Source organism: Phocoena phocoena, chromosome 8 (genome assembly GCF_963924675.1).
Source record: "Phocoena phocoena chromosome 8, mPhoPho1.1, whole genome shotgun sequence".
NCBI lineage: Eukaryota > Metazoa > Chordata > Mammalia > Artiodactyla > Phocoenidae > Phocoena > Phocoena phocoena.
The window spans coordinates 104,710,423-104,729,736 of NC_089226.1; the positions used below are offsets into that span (position 1 = coordinate 104,710,423).

The following is a 19,314-nucleotide window of genomic DNA, read 5'->3' on the forward strand; positions in this document are numbered from 1 at the left end:
ATCACCTCTCTGAGCCTCCATTGCCTCATCTGCAAAAGGCAGAGACTCATAACTGCTACCCAACAGGGTTAAGTGAGATATGGCACATAAAGTCCTCTGTACAGTGCCTGGGACAAGTCAAAAAATGTTTGCTGGGGCTTCCCTGGTGGCGCAGTGGTTGAGAGTCCGCCTGCCGACGCAGGGGACACGGGTTCATGCCCCGGTCCGCGTGGATCCCCCGTGCCGCGGAGCGGCTGGGCCCGTGAGCCATGGCCGCTGTGCCTGCGCGTCCGGAGCCTGTGCTCCACAACGGGAGAGGCCACAGCAGTGAGAGGCCCGCGTACCGCAAACAAAACAAAACAAAACAAAAAAACCCAGAAAAACAAAACCGTTTGCTGGCACTGCTACCTTCTGCCAGGTGCCCCCTGTCCAGCCAAGCCTGGGCTAAAGTATGCACTATAATCCCCATTTGAGGATGAGAAAACTGAGTCCACAGATGCTACACTGCTTGGGTTAAAAACAAGACAGCAGGGACTTCCCTGGAGGTCCAGTGGGTAAGACTCTGTGCTCCCAATGCAGGGACCCAGGTTCAATCCCTGGTTCGGGAAATAGATTCCGAATGCATGCCACAACTAAGAGTCCACATGCCGCAACTGAACATCCCGCATGCCACAACTAAGGCAGTGCAGCCAACATAAATAAATAAATAAATAATTTTTAAAAGAGTTAAAAAAAAAAAAAAAAGCAAAAAACAAGACAGCAGGCCCAAGGTGGAGTCATTTTGTCACCAAACCGAGATAACTTGATTACAGTTTCGGCTCTCCTGGAAATTGTATCTTAAACCAGTCAATCAGGAATTGCCTGACCAGCACTAGCAGGTTCATCTGCCTGATAGACCCCTGCTATTGCCTAAAAGAAAGTGATCTTGCAAGAACCAACCCACTTTTTTGCCTAAGTGTAACTTCTTTGTGTCTGCTCCCTTCTGCCTATAAAAGTCTTGCATTTTACACAACTTCTTGTAGCTCCTTTCTGTCTGCTAGGCGGGATGCTGCCCGATTCATGAACCGCTGGATAAAGCCAATAAGATCTTTAAAATTTACTCTGTTGGATTTTGGTTTTTAATATTTGTTAAGTATCAGATCTCATGCTCTTTGGTGACATCCATGCCCCAACCCTGCTCCCTCCCGTGGATCTCCGTGGAGCTCAGGTTACCCCCTCAGCAAGAGGATGGATCTTCTTGGGTGGCCACACCTCATTCCAGGAGGCTGGGCTGGCCACAGGGAGGAGTGGAGTGTGGATCTGGTGCTGGGGAGCCCAGAGCAGCCCTGGAAAGCTGTGTGGGGAATGTGGGCTGGGCTGGGGGGCCCCAGGTAAGTCACTTCTCCTCTCTGAGTCCCTCCACTGGTAGGGTGGTTCCTCACAGGCTGCTCTGTGTACGGTTGTAGAAAGGGGCCAAAGCAGCCACCTTTGCCTCCACAAGTGCTGCGGGGCCGTCAGTACACTCCCCCAGCCCAGGAGGCTCTAGGGAACAGTCGGGGGGTGTCCCTGGAGAGAGGGTCTGAGTTTGCGGGGGTGAGGTGGGAGAATTGCAACAACAGCCTACGTGTGCTGGTCTCAGGCTGCTGTGATAATCTTCATCGCAGTCCTATGAGATGGTAACTAGACCCATTTAAGTTAGGAGGAGAGGGAGGTTCAGTCAGACAGGAAGGGGAGGTGCCCAGGCCCGACAGCTGGATCTAGGATCGGAATCCACCTAGTGGGACAACACTTGCGAGGGTATGAATCTCTGGGTGTGTTTCTTGGGGTGAATATGTGGCTGTGATCCAGGTCTCTTGAGGTGTGCTTTTGTGGGTGTTTGGATGGGTGCACCTGGGGGTAAGGATGTGCGTTTTGGGGAGATTGTGGGTATAACTGTGGATGTCCAGCTGACCTGGGTGTTGATGGGCAGGGCAGATCGTGTAGACAAGCCCCTTCCTTTGCTGTGCTCAGACCCACTGGAACTCCCAGCCTGGCCACCCTCTTCCCTCTTGGCCCCCAGCAGGGCAGAGGGTATCCCAGGGAACTGGGACTGCCCTTGTGGGGGGCGTCTTACCTAGTGGCCACTACTCTGGAGGGGCTGGGAGAGATGAGGAGGGGACCCCGCAGATGTACAGGGACCCCTGTTCAAGAAGGTCTTTCTGGGAGTGCTTGCTGCCGTACGGCACAGTGCTCCTTGGCAGACAGCTGCGGCCCCGGGTGCTGGGGAGCTCAGGACTCCATCCAAGGTTAGGGCTCCGGACTGTGTGCTCCAGCCGCTCTCCTGGCCACCCCAGCCCTGAGGGCAAGCCCTGGTACCAGTCTCTGCCGGCTCCAGCTTTCCCCTCCCCCTCTATTCTCTTTCCATCTCTCTTCCATTATGGGTCTCTCTCTATTTATCCCCCTCTGTCCTCTGTCTTTTCTTTACCGCGGCCCCTTAGTCTGTGACCCTTTCTGACGATCGCTATCCGTTAGAACCTGGCCCACTGTTCGACTTACTGTCTCCGAAGGTCTCCTGTCTGTCCCTCTGCTTGTCTCTGTTTGTCTCTCCCTGGCTCCCCCGGCGCCTTGCCTCTGGCAGGGTTGGGCCCGCCCACCCCCAGGACCCCAGGTTCAGGATGGGTGGCGGAGGTTTTGCCGGGTCCCCCGGCTGGAGGACGGTGGGGCCGGGCCACTTCGCCCCGCGCCGCCCCGCGCCTGGCACTGGGCATGCCCCGGGCGCTTCTATATAAAGCGGCGCCGCCTCGGCCGGGCGCTGTGCCGCCGCCCCCGCCGCCGAGTCCCGCCGGGTCCGCGCCGCCCGCCGAGCCCGGCAGAGCCCCGCCGAGCCGCTGCCGCCCGCCAGGTACCCCGGCTGCTGCCCGCGCCCCGGGGAGAGCCAGGGAGGGGGCTGCGGGGCAGGGGCCGCGGGGACGGGACCTTGAGCGCCCGCGCCCCCCAGCGGGACCCGCGACACCGCCTGCACACCCCTCCCAGACGTGCGCACACACGCGCGGGGACCCGGCGCGCCCCCCGCTGCAAGGGCTGAGCGCCAGGACCCCCGGCCCTGCCCCGCGCAGCTTGGGATGTGTGAGCTTGGGGTGCGGGCCCTATGGGGTCCGGGCGTCAGCAATCCCTCTGCTTCCTTGGGGTGGGGGTGGGGCAGCCTTGGACACCTCCTGGCTGGGACAGGAGAGCCGCGCGCGGTCGCGGCCACCTCTCTGACCCAGAGTCTTAGGGGCTGGGCTCTGCAGTAGAGATCCGACCGCCCTGACTCCCTCCTCTGTCTCTCTCTGTCAGTCTCTTCCATCAGTCTCTCAGCCTCTCCACCTCTGAGATGGTGAGTCTCCTCTGGTCCCTCCCCACCAAAGCCCAAGACCCTAATCAGAGGGAGGGCCCGGAGGGCGGCATCGGCGCGTAGAAGCCTAGCCCTGGGGCTGCCTGTGCGGACAGACCCGTGACCAGCTGCGCACACACCCCTTGACCGCCCACTCTGTGTGCCATGGGACAAGCAGCTGCTGTGTGCCAGGCACTGCCTCTCTCCCCCATCAGCTCTGGGAGGCGGGCACTCTTGGTCCCCTTTGGCATTCATTCAACCTGCAACTTATTATTACCATGCGCCCTGCCCCATTCTAAGTTTGGGAACATAGCAGTGAACCCATTCTGGGCTCTTAGGGGACTCAGCTCCTAAGAAAGGGCACCAAGCCTCAGAATTTGGCACCGGCGAACCGAGATTCCAGGCCAGGTCTGAGGCCCAGACCTCTGCCCTCCCGGCTGCCTGCAGTATGCTGTCTCGCAATGACCATGGTGATTCTCTAGGTCCGAGCCTCATCAGTACCCCGGGGCGGGGGGACAGGGCAGGCACCAGGCACTCACAAGTCCCAAAGAAACCTCACGACTTGTCCAAGGAGGCCCAGCCTGTCCCCCGGAGGACAGGCCTACCTGTGTCTGCATGTGTGTTCACAGTGAGCTTCTGAGCAGCCTCATTTGGGAGTCAGCCAGCCTCAGAGAGGGGCAGGGTGTAAGATTTCATCTAAAGTGAGCATTTCCATGACTCAGAACATCTGAAAAGAAGGGCACCAGCTTCTTCCTTACTGATGCCTGGCCCAGGACTGGGCGTATGGTAGATTCTCCAGCTACTTGGAGATGACCGTGGACCAGCTTCACCCACATATTTAGGTCTCAGCAGAACTCCACGGTGGTACCTGGGTCACTGAGGCCAGAGAAAAGAGAGCAGCCCAAGAGAGATTGCTTGGTTCATTCGTTCACTTATTCTTCAGTCATCAAACATTGAGCAGCTACAGCGTGCCAGGGCTGTTTTAGGTCCCAGGGCTGCCTCGATAAACAAAACCGGCAAAAAACCTCTGCCCCTCTGAACCAAGCTGGGGCAGACCTGGGCGTGGGATGAGGGGGCAGTGATCCAGCCAGCAGTGCATTGCTTTCTGCTCCCACCCGCTGGGGCACTGCACATACAGTTTACAAAGCACTCCCACTTACATGTTCCTGGTGACAGGCCTTCATCCCCCAACCCAACCCAACCTCTTTTGTTCCTAGGACAGTGTCTGCCCAAGGTTAGGAGAGTGGGGGACTTACACCCTTGGGTGACTTAATATGCCCCTTGCCCACCTTGCCCAAGACCCACCACTTCTGCCTCCCTCAGCTGTCCCTGGATCCGCTGGGTCCCGAGTGTGACTCCCCCCTGGGCTCCAAGGACCTGGAAGAAGAGGAGGGCCCATGGGGTGGGAGCTCTGGCCTGCCACCCCCAGGCTGCTTCCATGGTTCCTGGCGCCATGACGTGGCCCTGGACTGCAAGGGCTCCCCCGAGGGGGCGGAGGCCCGGGCCTGGACTGTCTACTACTACAGTCTCCTGCAGAGCTGTCTGCAGCAAGCTGGCCTTCCGGAGACCCAAGACCGCAGCCAGGTGCCCCGCACAGGTGCCTGAGGGCTCCATGGAGGGGGGCACCCCTGGGGGGGAGGGGGCACCCCTAGGAGGAGGGAGGCACCCTCAGCCCAGCCTGCTTCCCATCCCTGTCAAGGTCGGCCCCTTCCCCTAGGCTCTGGCTTGGTCTGAAGCCAGGGAGACAAGGCCAGTCAACCTCTGGAAGGCAGGCATTTCAAAGGGCATCTAGCACCAGTAAAGTCAGAGACCACGGCTTCCCTCCCACCCCCAGAAAATCCAGCCCTGGGATTTGCAATCCATGTTCTGTGGAGCCAGAGCTTCTACAGAAGTGTCTTGGCAGCTGCTGTGGAGGCAGCTAGCAGCTGGGACCCAGGACTCCTCCTCTGCTTTATCTGTTTTATGTATCAGGCAGCCACAAAAGATTTTGTGTGGACAGAGGGCTTACAGCTAGAGTGCGTGAACATCACAGACTGGGCCCCATTGTACAGACTGGGAAACTGAGGTGCAGAGACTCCTCCCCCCACCGCACAGGGACCAAGGGTCACACAGAAAGTCAGTGGCAGAGCTCAGGCTAGAACCCACATCTCCAGTCACCCAGCCTCCAGTGCCTTCTGGGCCAGCTGCAGAGGGAGGGAGCTAGTCTCAGAGGGCTAGGCGGGCAGGCAGCTTCCCCTTAGCTCTCCAGCTTCCTCTGTCCCCTTTACTTTTCTCGTCCGATACCCCGGGAGGACCTGGGGGTCCAAGGGTGAGGGCAGGGCTATGGGGGTGGGGAAAGGTGGGCGGAAAGAGAGCAAGGGGAGCCCCTGGTGAGCTTGGCAACGTTCTCTTCCTCAAGGCTGTCCTGGGGCGGAGGTGACCTTGTGCATTCTGGGATCCCCCAGCACCTTTCTGTCTCTGCTGCTGGAGGGTGGGGTCCAGAGCCCGGGTGAGTGTGTGCCCAAGTTCCCCCACCCCCTCCTGCAGAAAGGGCAGCCCTGCCCTGGCCCGGCCACATCCCAAAATACCCGCCAACCCTGGCAACTGCCTGCATTCCACCGGCCCAGCTGCCCTACTCCGAGTGGGGGTGGGTTCTGGGAGCAGCTGCCCCTGACTACCCAGGGGCCCAGGCTGGAGGTGGAGGGCATGGGGGCATTAAGCCTTCCCTGGTCAGCAACCCTCCTCCCTCTGCCCACAGGAAACATGCTCCTTTGCCTGTCCCCTGCTTGGCTGACAAAGGTGCCAGCACCAGGGCAGCCGGGCGAGGCAGCCCTGCTGGTCTCCAAGGCCGTGAGCTTCCACCCGGGGGGCCTGACATTCCTGGACGATTTTGTCCCCCCTCGCCGTGCCACCTACTTCCTGGCGGGCCTGGGGCTGGGGCCTGGCCGGGGTCGAGAGGCAGCTGAGCTCGCTCGCGACCTGACCTGCCCCACAGGAGCCTCAGCCGAGCTGGCCCGGCTGCTGGAGGACCGGCTGCTGACGAGGCGATTGCTAGCTCGGCAGGGTGACGTGGCTGTACCAGCTACCCTGGCTTTCACCTACAAGCCGCCGGCACTGCTGAGGGGAGGGGATGCCAGCCCGGGACTACGGCTGGTGGAGCTGAATGGCAAAGAGGGCCAAGAGACACTGGTGAAGGAGGAAGTAGGGGCTTTTCTGCACTCTGAGGCCCTGGGTGATGCCCTGCAGGTAACAGGCTCTGCCCCCGAGATTGTGCAGAGGCCAGCAGGAGGGGACCCGTGGAGGGTTACCGGGTCCTGCTGGGAAGCGGTCCCCAACTTTGAGCCCTACCACTGCCCCATCTCTGTGGTAATCCCCTGCCTTCTTACCTCAGTTTACTCATTAGCTCCTGTGGTATGAGCGTCCCACCCTGCATGTACGTGGGGTGGTTGAGGAGGCCCCCTTCCCCTGCCTGTTGCAGGTAGCCATGAAGCCCAGTGGCTGGCGCTGGAGGGGGCGGCAGGCAATGCGTCTGTATCCCCGAGCTGAGCTGGGCCCAGTGGTGGACACAGTGCTGGCATTGCTGGAGAAACTAGAGGAGGAGGAGAGTGTCCTGGTGGAGGCTGTATGCCCACCTGCCCAGCTGCCCTTCCCAGGTGAGAGCCACCTGTGCCAGCCAGAGGGAGAGCATGGCTCGGCCTCCTGGCTGCTCTGTGCTCAGGCCTCACCGTCTTCCCCCAGGCAGCCCCCTGCCTGGCCCTGAGCTGGCTCTGCGTATCTGTGCTGTGGTCTGTCGGACACAGGGTGACAGGCCCCTGCTGAGCAAGGTGAGCATGGCTCAGGTCCAGGTCATGCCCCTGCTGCCACACCCCAGCCCAGTTCCACTGAGCTGATGACGGCTTCTGGGCAGAGAGAGGACAAAATCTTGGCGGGGGGGGGGGCGGTGGAGGATTTTGGTTGCCTCTGGGAGGACTTCGTCTGACACTTTCCCTCCTCTCCAACCCTTCCTGTGCTCCTCCCACATCCGGAGCCCTACTTGGTATCCCATGCTGGGTACCAGGGCCCAGGGCTGAAACCTCTTCCCAGAGAGCTCTTCCCCACAGAAGAGGCTGACCCAGGGTCCCTGACAAACCTCCAGGGCCTGGAGCCCTTTAGGAGAGAGGCTTAGGGACCCTCCTAGGTACACAGCTCTGGGCCAAGCTGAGAGGGAGAGACTCAACCTTGCCCTCAGGGAGCTCTAGGGCTAAGCCCACCAGGGTGGGACAGGCCCCCAGGGCTGTAGGCACTAGGAACAAGCATGCTTAGAGCCCTTAGGGAGCAGAGGCCCCAGCTGGGCCTGGAAGCCTGGGTAGAGTCCCCCCAGGGGGACCAGACGGGCAGTGTAAGTCACATTGGAGGACAGGACTTGAATGTCCAGTGAGGGCTGTGGCCTGGATCGTGGCATAGGGGAAGGTGTGCTGGGGCCGGGGACAGTCCCGGGCGCACTCCTCCTGGACCAGCCCCCTGAGCCGCACCTTGCCCAGGTGGTGTGCAGCGTGGGCCGTGGGGACCGGCCTCTGCGGCACCAGAGCTCCTTGCCACGGACGCTGGAGGCGGCGCTGGCCCAGTGCGGCCTGGGTGAGGCTTCGCAGGTGGCAGTCGTGCGGCAGCGCGTCAAGGCGGCGGCCGAGGCCGCGCTAGCCGCCGTGCTGACCCTGGAGGCCGGCCTGAGCGCTGAGCAGCGCGGCGGGCGCCAGGTCCGCACTGACTTCCTTGGTGAGTGCAGGCCGCCCGGGACGGGGACGGGAGGAGAGGGGCCCGAGGCCCGAAGGCGGCCCGCACTGAGCCCGCGCCCCCTGCCCGGCCCAGGGGTGGACTTCGCCCTGACGGTGGCCGGCCGCGCGCTGACCCCCGTGGCCCTGGAGCTGAACGGAGGCCTGTGTCTGGAGGCGTGCGGCGCTCTCGAAGGGCTGTGGGCCGCGCCGCGCCCGGGGCTGGCGGCCGAGGAGGCGGCGGCCGCGCCGCTGGTGGAGACGATGCTGCGGCGCTCGGCGCGCTGCCTCATGGAGGGAAAACAGCTGCTGCTGCTCGGCGCGGGCGGTTTCAGCAAGAAGTTCGTGTGGGAGGCGGCGCTCGACTACGGGCTCAAGGTGGGCGGGGCGGGGCTCAAAGTTCTGGTCTGAGTGGTGGAGGCGGGGCCCGGGGCGGGGCCAGGGGCGGTGTTGGCCTTGGGGCGGGGCCTGCGCGGGGCGATCTAGCCGGGGGCCTGGAGCCCAAGCGTAGGGGCGGGGCCTGTCGCCCCGTCCAGGTTAGGAGTCTCAACTTTTTCCCGCCCCTAGTTGAATTTTGTCCCTGCTAGGAGTAAAAGGCCACTCGGGACACCAGACCAGCAGTCCCAAGCCCTAACCCTGGTGGTTTCCCTACGAACCCTGGTGGTTTCCCTACGAACCCTGGTGGTTCCCTACAAACCCTGGCCAGACTGAGCCTGCCAGTGGGAAAGATTCCGCCAGCCCTCTCTGCCACCCCTCCCATCTAGATGACACCCGCCCGTCCTCCTGCAGCCATCTTTCCTCTGGCTAAACCTTAGTGAGCTCCCAGGTTAAGCACTGCCTCCTCTAGGTTGCCTTCCCTACCCTCTTGGCTGGATTAGGTGTCCCACCTCTGTACCTTCTACTCAATCATCAACAAATATGTTTTGAGCGCGTAGCACTGGTGAAGCTGTCTCCCCTGAGGGCCAGGACCATGTTCTAGGCCCCATCCTATTGCCCAGCGCCCAGCACAAGCTGATCTCGGTGTGTTGCCGCCCTGTGGTTTCTGCAGCTGCACCTGGTGGACTCAGACCCCAACCACTTTGCGTCCCAGCTGGTGCAGACCTTCATCCACTTCGATATAACAGAGCACCAGAGGGATGAGGAGAACGCACGGGTGCTGGCGGAGCTGGTGCGGGCACGCGGTCTGCAGCTAGACGGCTGCTTTTCCTACTGGGATGACTGCCTGGTGCTCACAGCCTTGCTCTGCCAGGAGCTGGGTCTGCCCTGCAACCCGCCAGCCGCCATGCACCTGGCTAAGCAGAAGAGCCGCACCCAGCTGCACTTGTTGTGCCACCATGGCCCACCCTGGCCCGCACCCTCCCTCTATGCTGTGCCCTGCTGCCCACTGGAGAGCGAGGCCGACGTGGACAGGGCTGTCCGCCAGGTGCCCCTGCCAGGTGTCATGAAGCTGGAGTTTGGGGCGGGTGCAGTGGGTGTACGGCTGGTGGAGGACGCGTCGCAGTGCCATGAGCACTTTTCCCGGATCACCCGAGACCTGCAGGGCGAGGCCGACCACCCCGGCATCGGTCTAGGCTGGGGCAATGCCATGCTGCTGATGGAGTTCATCGAGGGCACCGAGCACGATGTGGATCTGGTGTTGTTTGGGGGGAGACTGCTGGCTGCCTTCGTCTCCGACAATGGCCCCACACGGCTGCCTGGCTTCACTGAGACAGCGGCCTGCATGCCCACTGGGCTGGCACCGGAGCAGGAGGCGCAGCTGGTGCAGGCAGCCTTCCGCTGTTGCCTGGGCTGCGGGCTGCTGGATGGGGTCTTCAACGTGGAGCTCAAGCTGACTAGGGCTGGGCCGCGGCTCATCGAGATCAACCCCCGCATGGGTGGCTTCTACCTGCGAGACTGGATCCTGGAGCTTTATGGTGTGGACCTGCTGCTTGCTGCTGCTATGGTGGCCTGCGGCCTGCGGCCTGCCTTGCCTGCCCACCCACGCGCCCGTGGCCACCTGGTGGGTGTCATGTGCCTGGTGTCCCAGCACTTGCAGGTGCTGCGTTCCACCGCCAGCCGCGAGACCCTGCAGGCTCTTCACGACCAGGGCCTGCTGCGTCTCAATCTGCTGGAGGAGACCCTTGTGCCTGGAGAATACGAGGAGCCCTACTGCAGTGTGGCCTGTGCTGGGCCCAGCCCGGCCGAGGCCCGTCTCCGCCTGTTGGGCCTCTGCCAGGGCCTGGGCATCGACGGGCCCCACTATCCCGTTGCCTACTTCTTGTCCCACTTCAAATAGTGCTGGGGCCAGAGGGCGGGGCCAAGTGCTGGAGGGGATGCGGTGGTGCCCTCTGCTCCCTGGTGCTCTCCCTGCTTCTCTTCCCATGGCCCTGCCCCAACCGTTGGAGAGGTCTGGTCCCCTCCAAGGCCCCAGGTCTGTTCCAGAGCGGCAGGGCTATTTTGACACCACAGCCTCCTGGACTTGAGGGGCCACAAAAGAAGTAGCTGGTGGGCTGCTTGTCCTCCCGAAGGCCCCAGTCCAGCCCATAGCTTCCCAGGACTCTAGTCATGGAGAAGCAACAACAGCTGCACACGCACACAGACACACACACACACCCTGCCCCCAGGTTAGTTCGAGTGGGCCCAAACCCAGCGCATCCTTCCCACCCCTCCAGGTCTGTCTCTTCCTGCTGCCTACAGGAGAGAACCTGGCCTCTGGCTTTGGACAAATCCCAAGAAAATCTGAGACTAAACCCCTCGTCCTCCTACTCTCACCCCCTCATTTAACAAATTCTAGATAGTTCTGGAGCCTGCTGACAATGTTTGGCAGTGCCCCACCTGCCTCATTTGGCCTGAGCAGTAGAAGCAGGTGACTTGGGGTCAGTAATAACCATCTCCCCTCCAGGCAGACACTATTGCCCCATTCTACAGAAAAGGAAACAGGCTCAGAGAGGAAAAGCCACTGCCTCGATGTCATACCACAGTGGATGAAGAGTCGAGGGACAAGATGCAAGGTCCAGGTTTCTGCTTTTACTAAGTTGTACCTGCCCACTCAGCTTCCAGGCCCCACTCACCTCCTATATGTGGCCCTGAGACATGTGAACACCCCTCCCGTGCACTATGCACCTTATCCACCAAGCTTTGGTGCTTTGGCCTCAGGCACACCTAACCAGCATTGGCAGAGGAGACTCTACACTCCCTTCCTCATTCAGGGGAGGCTGCTTTAAGAACTCTGCCTCTGTGCTGTACAGGGGCTGTGGACAGCTCCATAAGCGTCCCTCTCCAAATAAAGGCTTATGGACTAGTGAAACGTCCAGAGTCTGGCATAGGTTCTTGCGACTTGGCCAACACTTCTCAAGCTCAGGTAGACAGGGGATGGGGAAGGGGGAGGGAGAGGTAGTTACGTGATACCTGTAGCGTCTAGAGCTAAGGATAAACTGCCACATTGACCAGGCCTCTGGGTTGACCTTTGGCGAGGGGCCTGCCAGGGGCACCTACACCAGGACCCAAACCCGAGGGAGGAATTACAACGAGGGCCACACCCAACCAGATAACCCTCCTCCAGCCTGGAGACCCTGAATTCTGTCCATTTGAGCTCATATCTAGCCTCCCCTGTCCAACTGGAATGCACACCCAGACAGCTTCCAAAAATCAGAACTCATCCAAGGCCTGGTCTGGCCCAGTTCACACTCCCAGAGTCCCATCCAACAAGAATCCATCCCCAAATCTAAACTCACGGACTAGGTTTGGTGTTTTCATTATTGTAGTGTCACCAAACACAAGTTCGTGTGTCTGACGCACAGCACAAGCCCATAATTACGGGTGGATCAGTGAGACCCAAACCCTTTCCGGCAGGAATCTGGCAACAAAGCCCAGCAGTGAGCTGAGCACGGAGCAGTAGACGCTGACTTGAGGGTCCTCGAGCGGGAGGCACGTTAGAGACCGTGATGCAGCAGCCGGCTCCCTTACAGAGGCGAACAGAGAGATATACTCGACCCGCCTCTCTCTACCACCCAGACAACCTGGCAGCGTAGGGCTCCAACAGGGCTGGGAATTGCATTTACACTCACACCTGCATGCACTTCGACTCTGCCCCGTCCAAAGTCAAAGTCGCCCCAGAACCAAAATGATCGGCTTCCAGGAGGCCCTTGTCCTGTGCCACCCCGGAGGAAGCTGTGCTTGGAAGACTGAGGGGCCCGCGGAAGAAGGTTCGTGGGGCTTAGCACCCCGGCACTCAGGAACTACCATTCCCGAGATGCCTTGTGACGGACGCCAACTTTTCTCGCCGCCAGCTCGCGGGAGGGGCAGTCTCTTGCGTCATCGGCGCGCGAGACCGCAGTCGCGGAGTGATGACGTAAGACCCGGGCCGGTCTGTCAGTCATAGCGCTGCTAGGTAAGCGCCTGGGAGCCCGCGGGGCCGGCGCAGGCATGGCGGCGGTGTTTGACCTGGACCTGGAGACGGAGGAAGGCAGCGAGGGCGAGGGCGAGCCAGAGTTCAGCCCCGCGGTGAGTGGTCCGCCCGGGCGCAGCTCGATCCCGGCTCGATCCCATCATCCAGGCGGTGCGATCAATCGTGCGACCCCCGCCCCGCCACCCGCCCCCAGAGTGGGCTCCTCTCCTGCAGACCCCGGTCTGTCTAAGATCCCGGCCACTATTAGGTTCTGACCCTACCTTCACCCCCACCTGTCTTGCAGGCCCCCAGCCCTTCCCCTGCGTCTCCCTTTCCTGCCCTCGCCTCTCCTCCGCAGTCCTGGCCCATCGCCTGCCAGCTCCCATTCGTCACCCTTTCCACGCCTGGGCCAAGCAGTCCAGCTTGGGGGGAGGGAGCCTGGCACCTCCCTTGGCTCTTACCCCTCGGTTTCTCACAGGACGTGTGTCCCCTTGCCGAGTTGAGGGCGGCTGGCCTGGAGTGAGTGAGGGTTGTGTTGGGGGAGGAGGGAATGGGCTGGGGAAGGGGACCTGAGGAGCATTGGAGCTTGCGCCCGTTAACTTCTTGTGTCCACAGGCCTGTGGGACACTATGAAGAGGTGGAGCTGACTGAGAGCAGTGTGAACCCGGGCCCTGAGCGCATCGGGCCCCACTGCTTCGAGCTGCTGCGCGTGCTGGGCAAGGGGAACTATGGCAAGGTACCGGCCCTCCTCCTTCCTCACTGGCCTCACAGCCTTAGTCTTGCTGCACCAAAGGGTCTCAAAACAAATTAGACTTATAGAGACTTCTGTGGCGGTCCAGTGCTTCCAATGCAGGGGGCAGGGATTCGATCCTTGGTCGGGGAACTAAGATCGCACATGCCCCGCAGCCAAAAAGTTAAAAGAAAAAAAAGTTTGACTTGTACATCCTCTTAGAATCGGACTTGAAATCTTTACCGCCCCACTCCTGGGTGGGCCTCTCGGTCCCAGTACCAGAGCTTCAGGGTAGGGCTTTTTGAAGATAGAATATGGAGAGGGAGGTTGATCCTGTCTCCCCTGCCCTGCAGGTGTTCCAGGTGCGAAAGGTGCAGGGCACCAATGTGGGCAGAATATATGCCATGAAAGTCCTGAGGAAGGTGAGTCATTCGTTCAGCCGACAGATCCTCACCCAGTGGCTGCCATTCCCAATGTACTACAGTGGCCTTTGGGAGACAGCAGTGAACGTAGTGGAGGAGATGACCACTATCTTGAGCACTTGCTTGTTTATTGTCAGTAGCAATTACATTGTTCCGCAGTATATTCTCAACCATGGGCAGTATTGCCTCCCAGGCAACGTCTGGCAATGTTGGCAGTGTCGATGTACATTTCTGAGTCACGACTAGAGAGGGGCTGCCACAGGCATCCAGTGGGTTGAGCCCAGGGATTCTGCTAAAGGTCTTACAATGCAAAAGACAGCCCCCCACGGCAAAGAATTATCTGCCCCAAATGTCACGAATGTGGAAGTTGAGAAACACGGTGCTACTAGAATAAACCAGTCCCTGGAAAGGATGGTTGCTGATAGCTGCAGAATTATGGAGAAATACAATGGGGTGATAGAGAATGGCTGAAGGGTAATGGCTGGAGGGACTGAGGGAGTCCTGGGGGCCCACCTTCTAACTGATCCCTGCCTCTGCAGGCCAAAATTGTGCGCAACGCCAAGGACACGGCACACACGCGGGCTGAACGGAACATTCTAGAGTCAGTGAAGCACCCCTTCATTGTGGAACTGGCCTATGCCTTCCAGACTGGTGGCAAACTCTACCTCATCCTGGAGTGCCTCAGTGGTATGAGTGCGGGCCCATCTGGGGTGTGGGCAAGGCCAGGGAACCAGCACAGGGAGCTCTGGGGGGAGCTGGGAGAGACGTGGTATGTAGAATGGCCAGGGGGGCCCCACCTCATCCATCCCTCTGTCCGTTCGTTCATTCATTCATTCATTCAGCAAACGTCTGTCCAGTGCCTCTTGTATCCCTCACCGGTGTTGGGGGTGGATGGGAATGGTGGGAGTTTGTATAGATGTCCAGAGGGTTGTTTTGTCCATTTCCAGTAGCCCTTCATGTGCTGGTCCCCCCTTCTGTGTGCCCTGCATCCAGTCAGATCCCAATCCAGACGGTTCATTCTCTGCAGTGTCCTCTATCCTCTCTGCTCTCTTGGGCGGAGGGGAGGCGTCACAGTTGTTTCTTAACTGGCCTCAAAGCCTCCAGCTCACCCTCTTCCTAGTGTCTCCTCCACCAACTTCCAGGGTCATCGTCTCAGAGCACGGGATTGCCCCCAACACTCCTACTCAGAATTCCATGGCTCCCTGCAACTGCCCGGATCAAGCCTGGCCTCCTTGGCCTGGTGTCCCCTGCTCGCCATGAAGCGATCCGGGCCTGCTTTTCCTACTGACCCCATCTGTCCTGATGAGCCCTGGGAGCTTCATTTCCTGTGCTCCATCTCTGCATCCCCTTTAAGTCTCACCGCTGCCAGGGACTTTCTCTGTCCCCTCACGCTGGGGTTAACTGTGTCCTCCTGTCTCCTCTGTGAAGGTTTTGGTAGGCTCTCAGGGCCGTTGCCTCAGTCTGGCACATTGGAGCAGCTGTGTGCGTGTCTGTCTCCCCAGTAGACTGAGCGTCCTGCGGGCAGTGGCTGGGGCTCCTCACCTCTGTCCCCAGCTTCACCCAGCACAGGGCCAGGCACCGAGTAGGCGTCGGTAGACGTTTGCTGAATTGAATTGAGTCCCCACGGCAGCTCTGGGAGGCAGGTAGGGCGGGAATTACGAGCCCCACTCTCCCCGAGAAGAAACCAAGGCTCGGCGAGCAGAGGAGCTTGGTCCCAGCACACAGCTGCTGACATGTTTGTGTCACAGGCGGCGAGCTCTTCACACATCTGGAGCGAGAGGGCATCTTCCTGGAAGACACGGCCTGGTGGGTGTTACCTCCAGCCTCTCTCCTGAGGGGGTCCAGGGACCCCTCCCCACCAGGGCCTGGCTCCACCCCCCCCACCCCCCCCCCCGTTGCCTTCACCCTGTCCTGTCTCTGCAGTTTCTACCTGTCAGAGATCACACTGGCCCTGGGCCATCTCCACTCCCAAGGCATCATCTACCGGGATCTCAAACCTGAGAACATCATGCTCAACAGCCAGGGTGCGCATGTGTGGGGAGGGCTGAGCCCCGCGGGGTGGCCCGGGGTCCTGACCGACCCGCCCTAACATTCTTCCCCAGGCCACATCAAACTGACGGACTTCGGCCTCTGCAAGGAGTCGATTCACGAGGGTGCCGTCACCCACACCTTCTGCGGCACCATCGAGTACATGTAAGCGGCAGCCGGCTGGGCCCAGGGGTCGGGAGGACAACCGGGCAGGGCTCAGCCTGACTGACGGTTCCACCCGGCCCCCAGGGCCCCTGAGGTTCTGGTGCGCAGTGGCCACAACCGGGCGGTGGACTGGTGGAGCTTGGGGGCCCTGATGTACGACATGCTCACTGGATCGGCAAGTCCGGCCTCCTCGGGAGGGTGGGCATGGGGGCGGGAGGAGGGCCCCCTCCCGGGGCAGGGGCGGGCCCGGTGGGAGGCCCGCAAGGCTCCTCTCACCCTCTGCCTTCTCCAGCCACCCTTCACTGCAGAGAACCGGAAGAAAACCATGGATAAGATCATCAGAGGGAAGCTGGAGCTGCCCGCCTACCTCACCCCAGATGCCCGGGACCTCGTCAAAAAGGTGGGCTCCCTCCTGCCCTTGGTCCGGCCCCCGTCTCTTCTCCCAGGCCCTGCATAGGCTCCTGAGTCTCCCTGGGCCAGGGTTGCTGGAGCTCCCCACTCCCCTTCCCCCACCTGTACGATGTCCCTTTGGGACGAGGAGCATTGGCTGTGAGGTGTGAGACGTCAGCTCTGGCGCGGACCAGCTGCCGACCTTGGCCAGGTCCCTAGTCTGAGTCCTACTCAGCGAGGCCTGCACCACGCACTAGCCGCTCTCCTCAAAAAGTCGGTCACTGGGGATCAAAGTGGGAGGCTAGGCACCCCATCCAGATTGTGAGTTGGATCCCCACGAATGTGCCCTGGGGTGGTGCCAGCAAAGGCTTTGTGGAGAAGGGGCCATGGGACCAAACCTTGGAAATCCTGAGGGTGTCAGTAGGTGGAGACCACACTCCAGGGCCCCCAGCGCAAGCCACGACCCCTTTCTCACCTTTCCCCACCCCCTGGGGCCACTCGGAAGCAATCGGTACCTCCGCCCGAGACCCTCACCCCCTGCCCTTGTCCTGCAGTTTCTGAAGCGGAATCCCAGCCAACGTATCGGGGGTGGCCCCGGGGACGCCGCTGATGTGCAGGTGGGTCTGGGACCATTACGAGGGGACAGGGCTGAGCCCCCAGGGGTGTCTGGGTGCAGGGGGCAGGGCCCTAGAGCAGAGGGGGTTTCTGAGGGAGCCACGGAGCGTGAAATGTTGGCACGTTTGGGGGCACTCTGCCCACAGAGGCACCCCTTCTTCCGGCACGTTAACTGGGATGACCTCCTGGCCCGCCGAGTGGACCCCCCTTTCCGGCCGTCCCTGGTGAGTGGAGGTCCCACTGGCCTGGGGGCGGGTGGAGGCTCCTGTCCTGGACACCCCTGACTCTCCCCCCGGGGTGCCCACAGCAGTCGGAGGAGGATGTGAGCCAGTTTGACTCCCACTTCACGAGGCAGACGCCGGTGGACAGTCCAGACGACACGGCCCTCAGTGAGAGCGCCAACCAGGCCTTCCTGGTGAGGTCTGGGGGCCTGAGGGTTACAGGGACTCGGGCAGGGGTGTGGCCAAGGAGCGGTGGACCCTGAGCTTTGCCTGGCCCCGCCTCTGCCCCCTAGGGCTTCACGTACGTGGCGCCCTCCGTCCTGGACAGCATCAAGGAGGGCTTCTCCCTCCAGCCCAAGCTGCGCTCCCCCAGGCGCCTCAACGGCAGCCCCTGGACCCCCATCAGGTACCGCGGGGCGGGGGTCGTTCTAGCTTTGGCTCTGCCGTCAACCCCAGGGCTGCCTTGGCCGTCTCTGAACCAGCCTCAGCCTCTGTTTCTCCGTCTACCATGGGGACTTCTATGGCAGGGGCCGCCTGGGTGGGCACTTGACTGCATCCTGGGCCCGTGCCAGTAAATGCTGACTCTGCCTCGGTTTCCCCTGCAGCCCCCTGAAGTTCTCGCCCTTTGAGGGATTCCGGCCCAGCCCCGGCCCACCGGAGCCCCTGGAGCCCCCTCTACCCCCTCTCTTGCTGCCGCCGCCGCCACTACCGCCGCCCTCGAGCACTGCCCCCCTCCCCATCCGACCCCCTTCAGGGACCAAGAAGTCCAAGAAAGGCCGTGGGCGCCCCGGGCGCTAAGAGGGTGGGTAGAGATGAGGGCAGTGGGACCCCGGGCCAGTTCCAGAGACCTGGGGCTGTGCCAAGGGGTACAGGAGCGAGTGTGCGTGAGCGTGTCTCTGCTGGGGGTGGCCGTGCCCCTGAATCATGAACACGAAGGACTGCAGACTACGGCTGCCGGTCGAGGGGGGCTGCCCCCCTGGCCTCCCGCAGTTGAGCTGTGCCCTTGGATTATTAAAGTGTTCAATCATGGCACTGACCTGGTTTCTCCTTTGGACTTCTGGGGCAGGGGCGGGTGGGGTCGTGCCGGGAGGAGTCCCTGCTAAGGGATGGGAGGGGCCGTGACAGGACCACAGAACAGCGGCGGGCCGGAGGGGTTTTATTTCAGATGGCTGCCCAGTGCCCCCTGGGGACGGATGGCCTTCCTGGAGGGGCCAGGGATACACAGACTTGGGGACTAGAACTCGTGGCGGGGAGTGACTGTCTGAGGCTCTCCAGGCGGGGGTGTGGGTCACATGCGCCCAGGGCAGGCTGTGTCCAGCCATGGCAGCTCAGGAAGCAGAGGCACAGTGGCCAGGATGTGGCGCCAGGGCTGGCTCCTACAGCGCGGTGACATGGAGGCCCCGGCTCCCAGCCGCCCTAGTGCTGTCGTCCCAGGCCGCGCTGCCAGCAAAGGCATGCAGCTCACTCAGCAGGGCCTCGGCGCTGCCCCCGGAGCCCACCGGCCCCTGGGAGCCGAGGCCCAGGCCCCCTTCGGTGTCATCGTCATAGGCTTCCTCGGCCGGCTCCGGGGCCTGCTGTGGGCTGGGCCCCTCTCCACGCTGCCCCTCTTCCTGGGATTCACGCTCCTCTTGGCCACCACCCAGGTCGCAGTCATCTTCCACGTCCCGCTCATCCTCCTGCCGCTCCGGGTCCTCTTCTGGCGACCCCAGCTCAGCCCGGAGCCAGCGGCCTGGCGGGCTGGCCCAGAGCAGGCGGCGAGTGTGGCCCCACAGCGCGGCGCCCAGGCGGGCCGGGTGGTAGTAGCCCCCCGAGTCCCGGCTCAGGCGGCACCAGGCCAGCGCCAGGCCAGTGGCCAGCAGCAGAAGCAGCAGCAGCAGCAGGACCACGGTGACCGAGGAGCTGGAGCCCGGGCTGTCCTCGGCGCCGCGGCCTGAGCCCAGGGCCCCTGGCAGGGACAGCAGCGTCCAGAGCCCTAGGACGCAGCGCAGGTCCTGGGGGGGAGACAGGAAGGCGCTCATTGCCTGCGGTTGGTGGCCTCTTGGGTAAGATGGGGACAGTCAAGCAGAAAAGCCCTTGTCAGTAAGGCCTCTCCTGGCTCTGTGATGTCCGCCAGCGATGCGTCCTCCTGCCTCTGGCCTCCCTCTCTCCCACTGCACCACGTAAGCCAGCTCCTGCCTGGGGCCTGTGCACCGGCTGTCCCCTCTGTCTGGAATGCTCCATCCCCCCCGAGAGCCACATGGCTCCCTGCTCACCCTGGCTCAAGGCACCTCAGTGCAGCCTAAGCTGGCCTGGATTAGTACCCTGACATTCATCCCCGCAGCCCAGCCCTGCTTTACCCTC

The 19,314-nt window shown here is 61.7% G+C and overlaps 3 protein-coding genes across 4 annotated transcripts; 2 read left to right on the forward strand and 1 right to left on the reverse strand.

Annotated features, from left to right (window-relative positions):
- The first annotated feature begins 4,593 nt into the window (after positions 1 to 4,593).
- On the forward strand, positions 4,594 to 10,312 carry CARNS1 (carnosine synthase 1). Of its 2 annotated transcripts, XM_065882677.1 has the most exons (8): positions 4,594 to 4,907; positions 5,709 to 5,798; positions 6,048 to 6,535; positions 6,768 to 6,942; positions 7,028 to 7,113; positions 7,810 to 8,041; positions 8,135 to 8,415; positions 9,086 to 10,312. In XM_065882677.1, exons 3-8 carry the CDS (start codon positions 6,053 to 6,055, stop codon positions 10,310 to 10,312), a joined length of 2,484 nt encoding a protein of 827 aa, XP_065738749.1. In that variant the 5' UTR covers positions 4,594 to 4,907; positions 5,709 to 5,798; positions 6,048 to 6,052. The 2 variants fall into 2 exon arrangements, with proteins under 2 accessions (XP_065738749.1, XP_065738750.1); XM_065882678.1 differs by lacking the exon at positions 5,709 to 5,798 and having other exon boundaries at positions 4,640 to 4,907.
- Positions 10,313 to 12,404: 2,092 nt separating this feature from the next.
- Positions 12,405 to 18,006, forward strand: RPS6KB2 (ribosomal protein S6 kinase B2). Its single transcript, XM_065881331.1, has 15 exons — positions 12,405 to 12,519; positions 12,882 to 12,922; positions 13,019 to 13,139; positions 13,487 to 13,555; positions 14,095 to 14,242; positions 15,304 to 15,361; positions 15,479 to 15,579; positions 15,658 to 15,748; positions 15,833 to 15,923; positions 16,041 to 16,148; positions 16,693 to 16,755; positions 16,900 to 16,977; positions 17,061 to 17,168; positions 17,268 to 17,380; positions 17,580 to 18,006. Exons 1-15 carry the CDS (start codon positions 12,442 to 12,444, stop codon positions 17,770 to 17,772), a joined length of 1,461 nt encoding a protein of 486 aa, XP_065737403.1. The 5' UTR covers positions 12,405 to 12,441; the 3' UTR covers positions 17,773 to 18,006.
- Positions 18,007 to 18,350: 344 nt separating this feature from the next.
- Positions 18,351 to 18,992, reverse strand: PTPRCAP (protein tyrosine phosphatase receptor type C associated protein). The gene has a single exon (XM_065882470.1). It carries the CDS (start codon positions 18,990 to 18,992, stop codon positions 18,351 to 18,353), a length of 642 nt encoding a protein of 213 aa, XP_065738542.1.
- Positions 18,993 to 19,314: the final 322 nt, after the last annotated feature.

Excerpts from the sequence above, each read along its gene's own strand:
- CARNS1 (XM_065882677.1), top strand. The coding sequence starts at position 6,053 with ATGCTCCTTTGCCTGTCCCCTGCTTGGCTGACAAAGGTGCCAGCACCA. Across the intron at positions 6,536-6,767 it reads CCCTGGGTGATGCCCTGCAG|GTAGCCATGAAGCCCAGTGG; the intron begins GTAACAGGCTCT and ends TGCCTGTTGCAG. Across the intron at positions 6,943-7,027 it reads TGCCCAGCTGCCCTTCCCAG|GCAGCCCCCTGCCTGGCCCT; the intron begins GTGAGAGCCACC and ends GTCTTCCCCCAG.
- PTPRCAP (XM_065882470.1), bottom strand. The coding sequence starts at position 18,992 with ATGAGCGCCTTCCTGTCTCCCCCCCAGGACCTGCGCTGCGTCCTAGGG.
- RPS6KB2 (XM_065881331.1), top strand. The coding sequence starts at position 12,442 with ATGGCGGCGGTGTTTGACCTGGACCTGGAGACGGAGGAAGGCAGCGAG. Across the intron at positions 16,149-16,692 it reads CCCGGGACCTCGTCAAAAAG|TTTCTGAAGCGGAATCCCAG; the intron begins GTGGGCTCCCTC and ends CTTGTCCTGCAG. Across the intron at positions 16,756-16,899 it reads GGGACGCCGCTGATGTGCAG|AGGCACCCCTTCTTCCGGCA; the intron begins GTGGGTCTGGGA and ends CTCTGCCCACAG.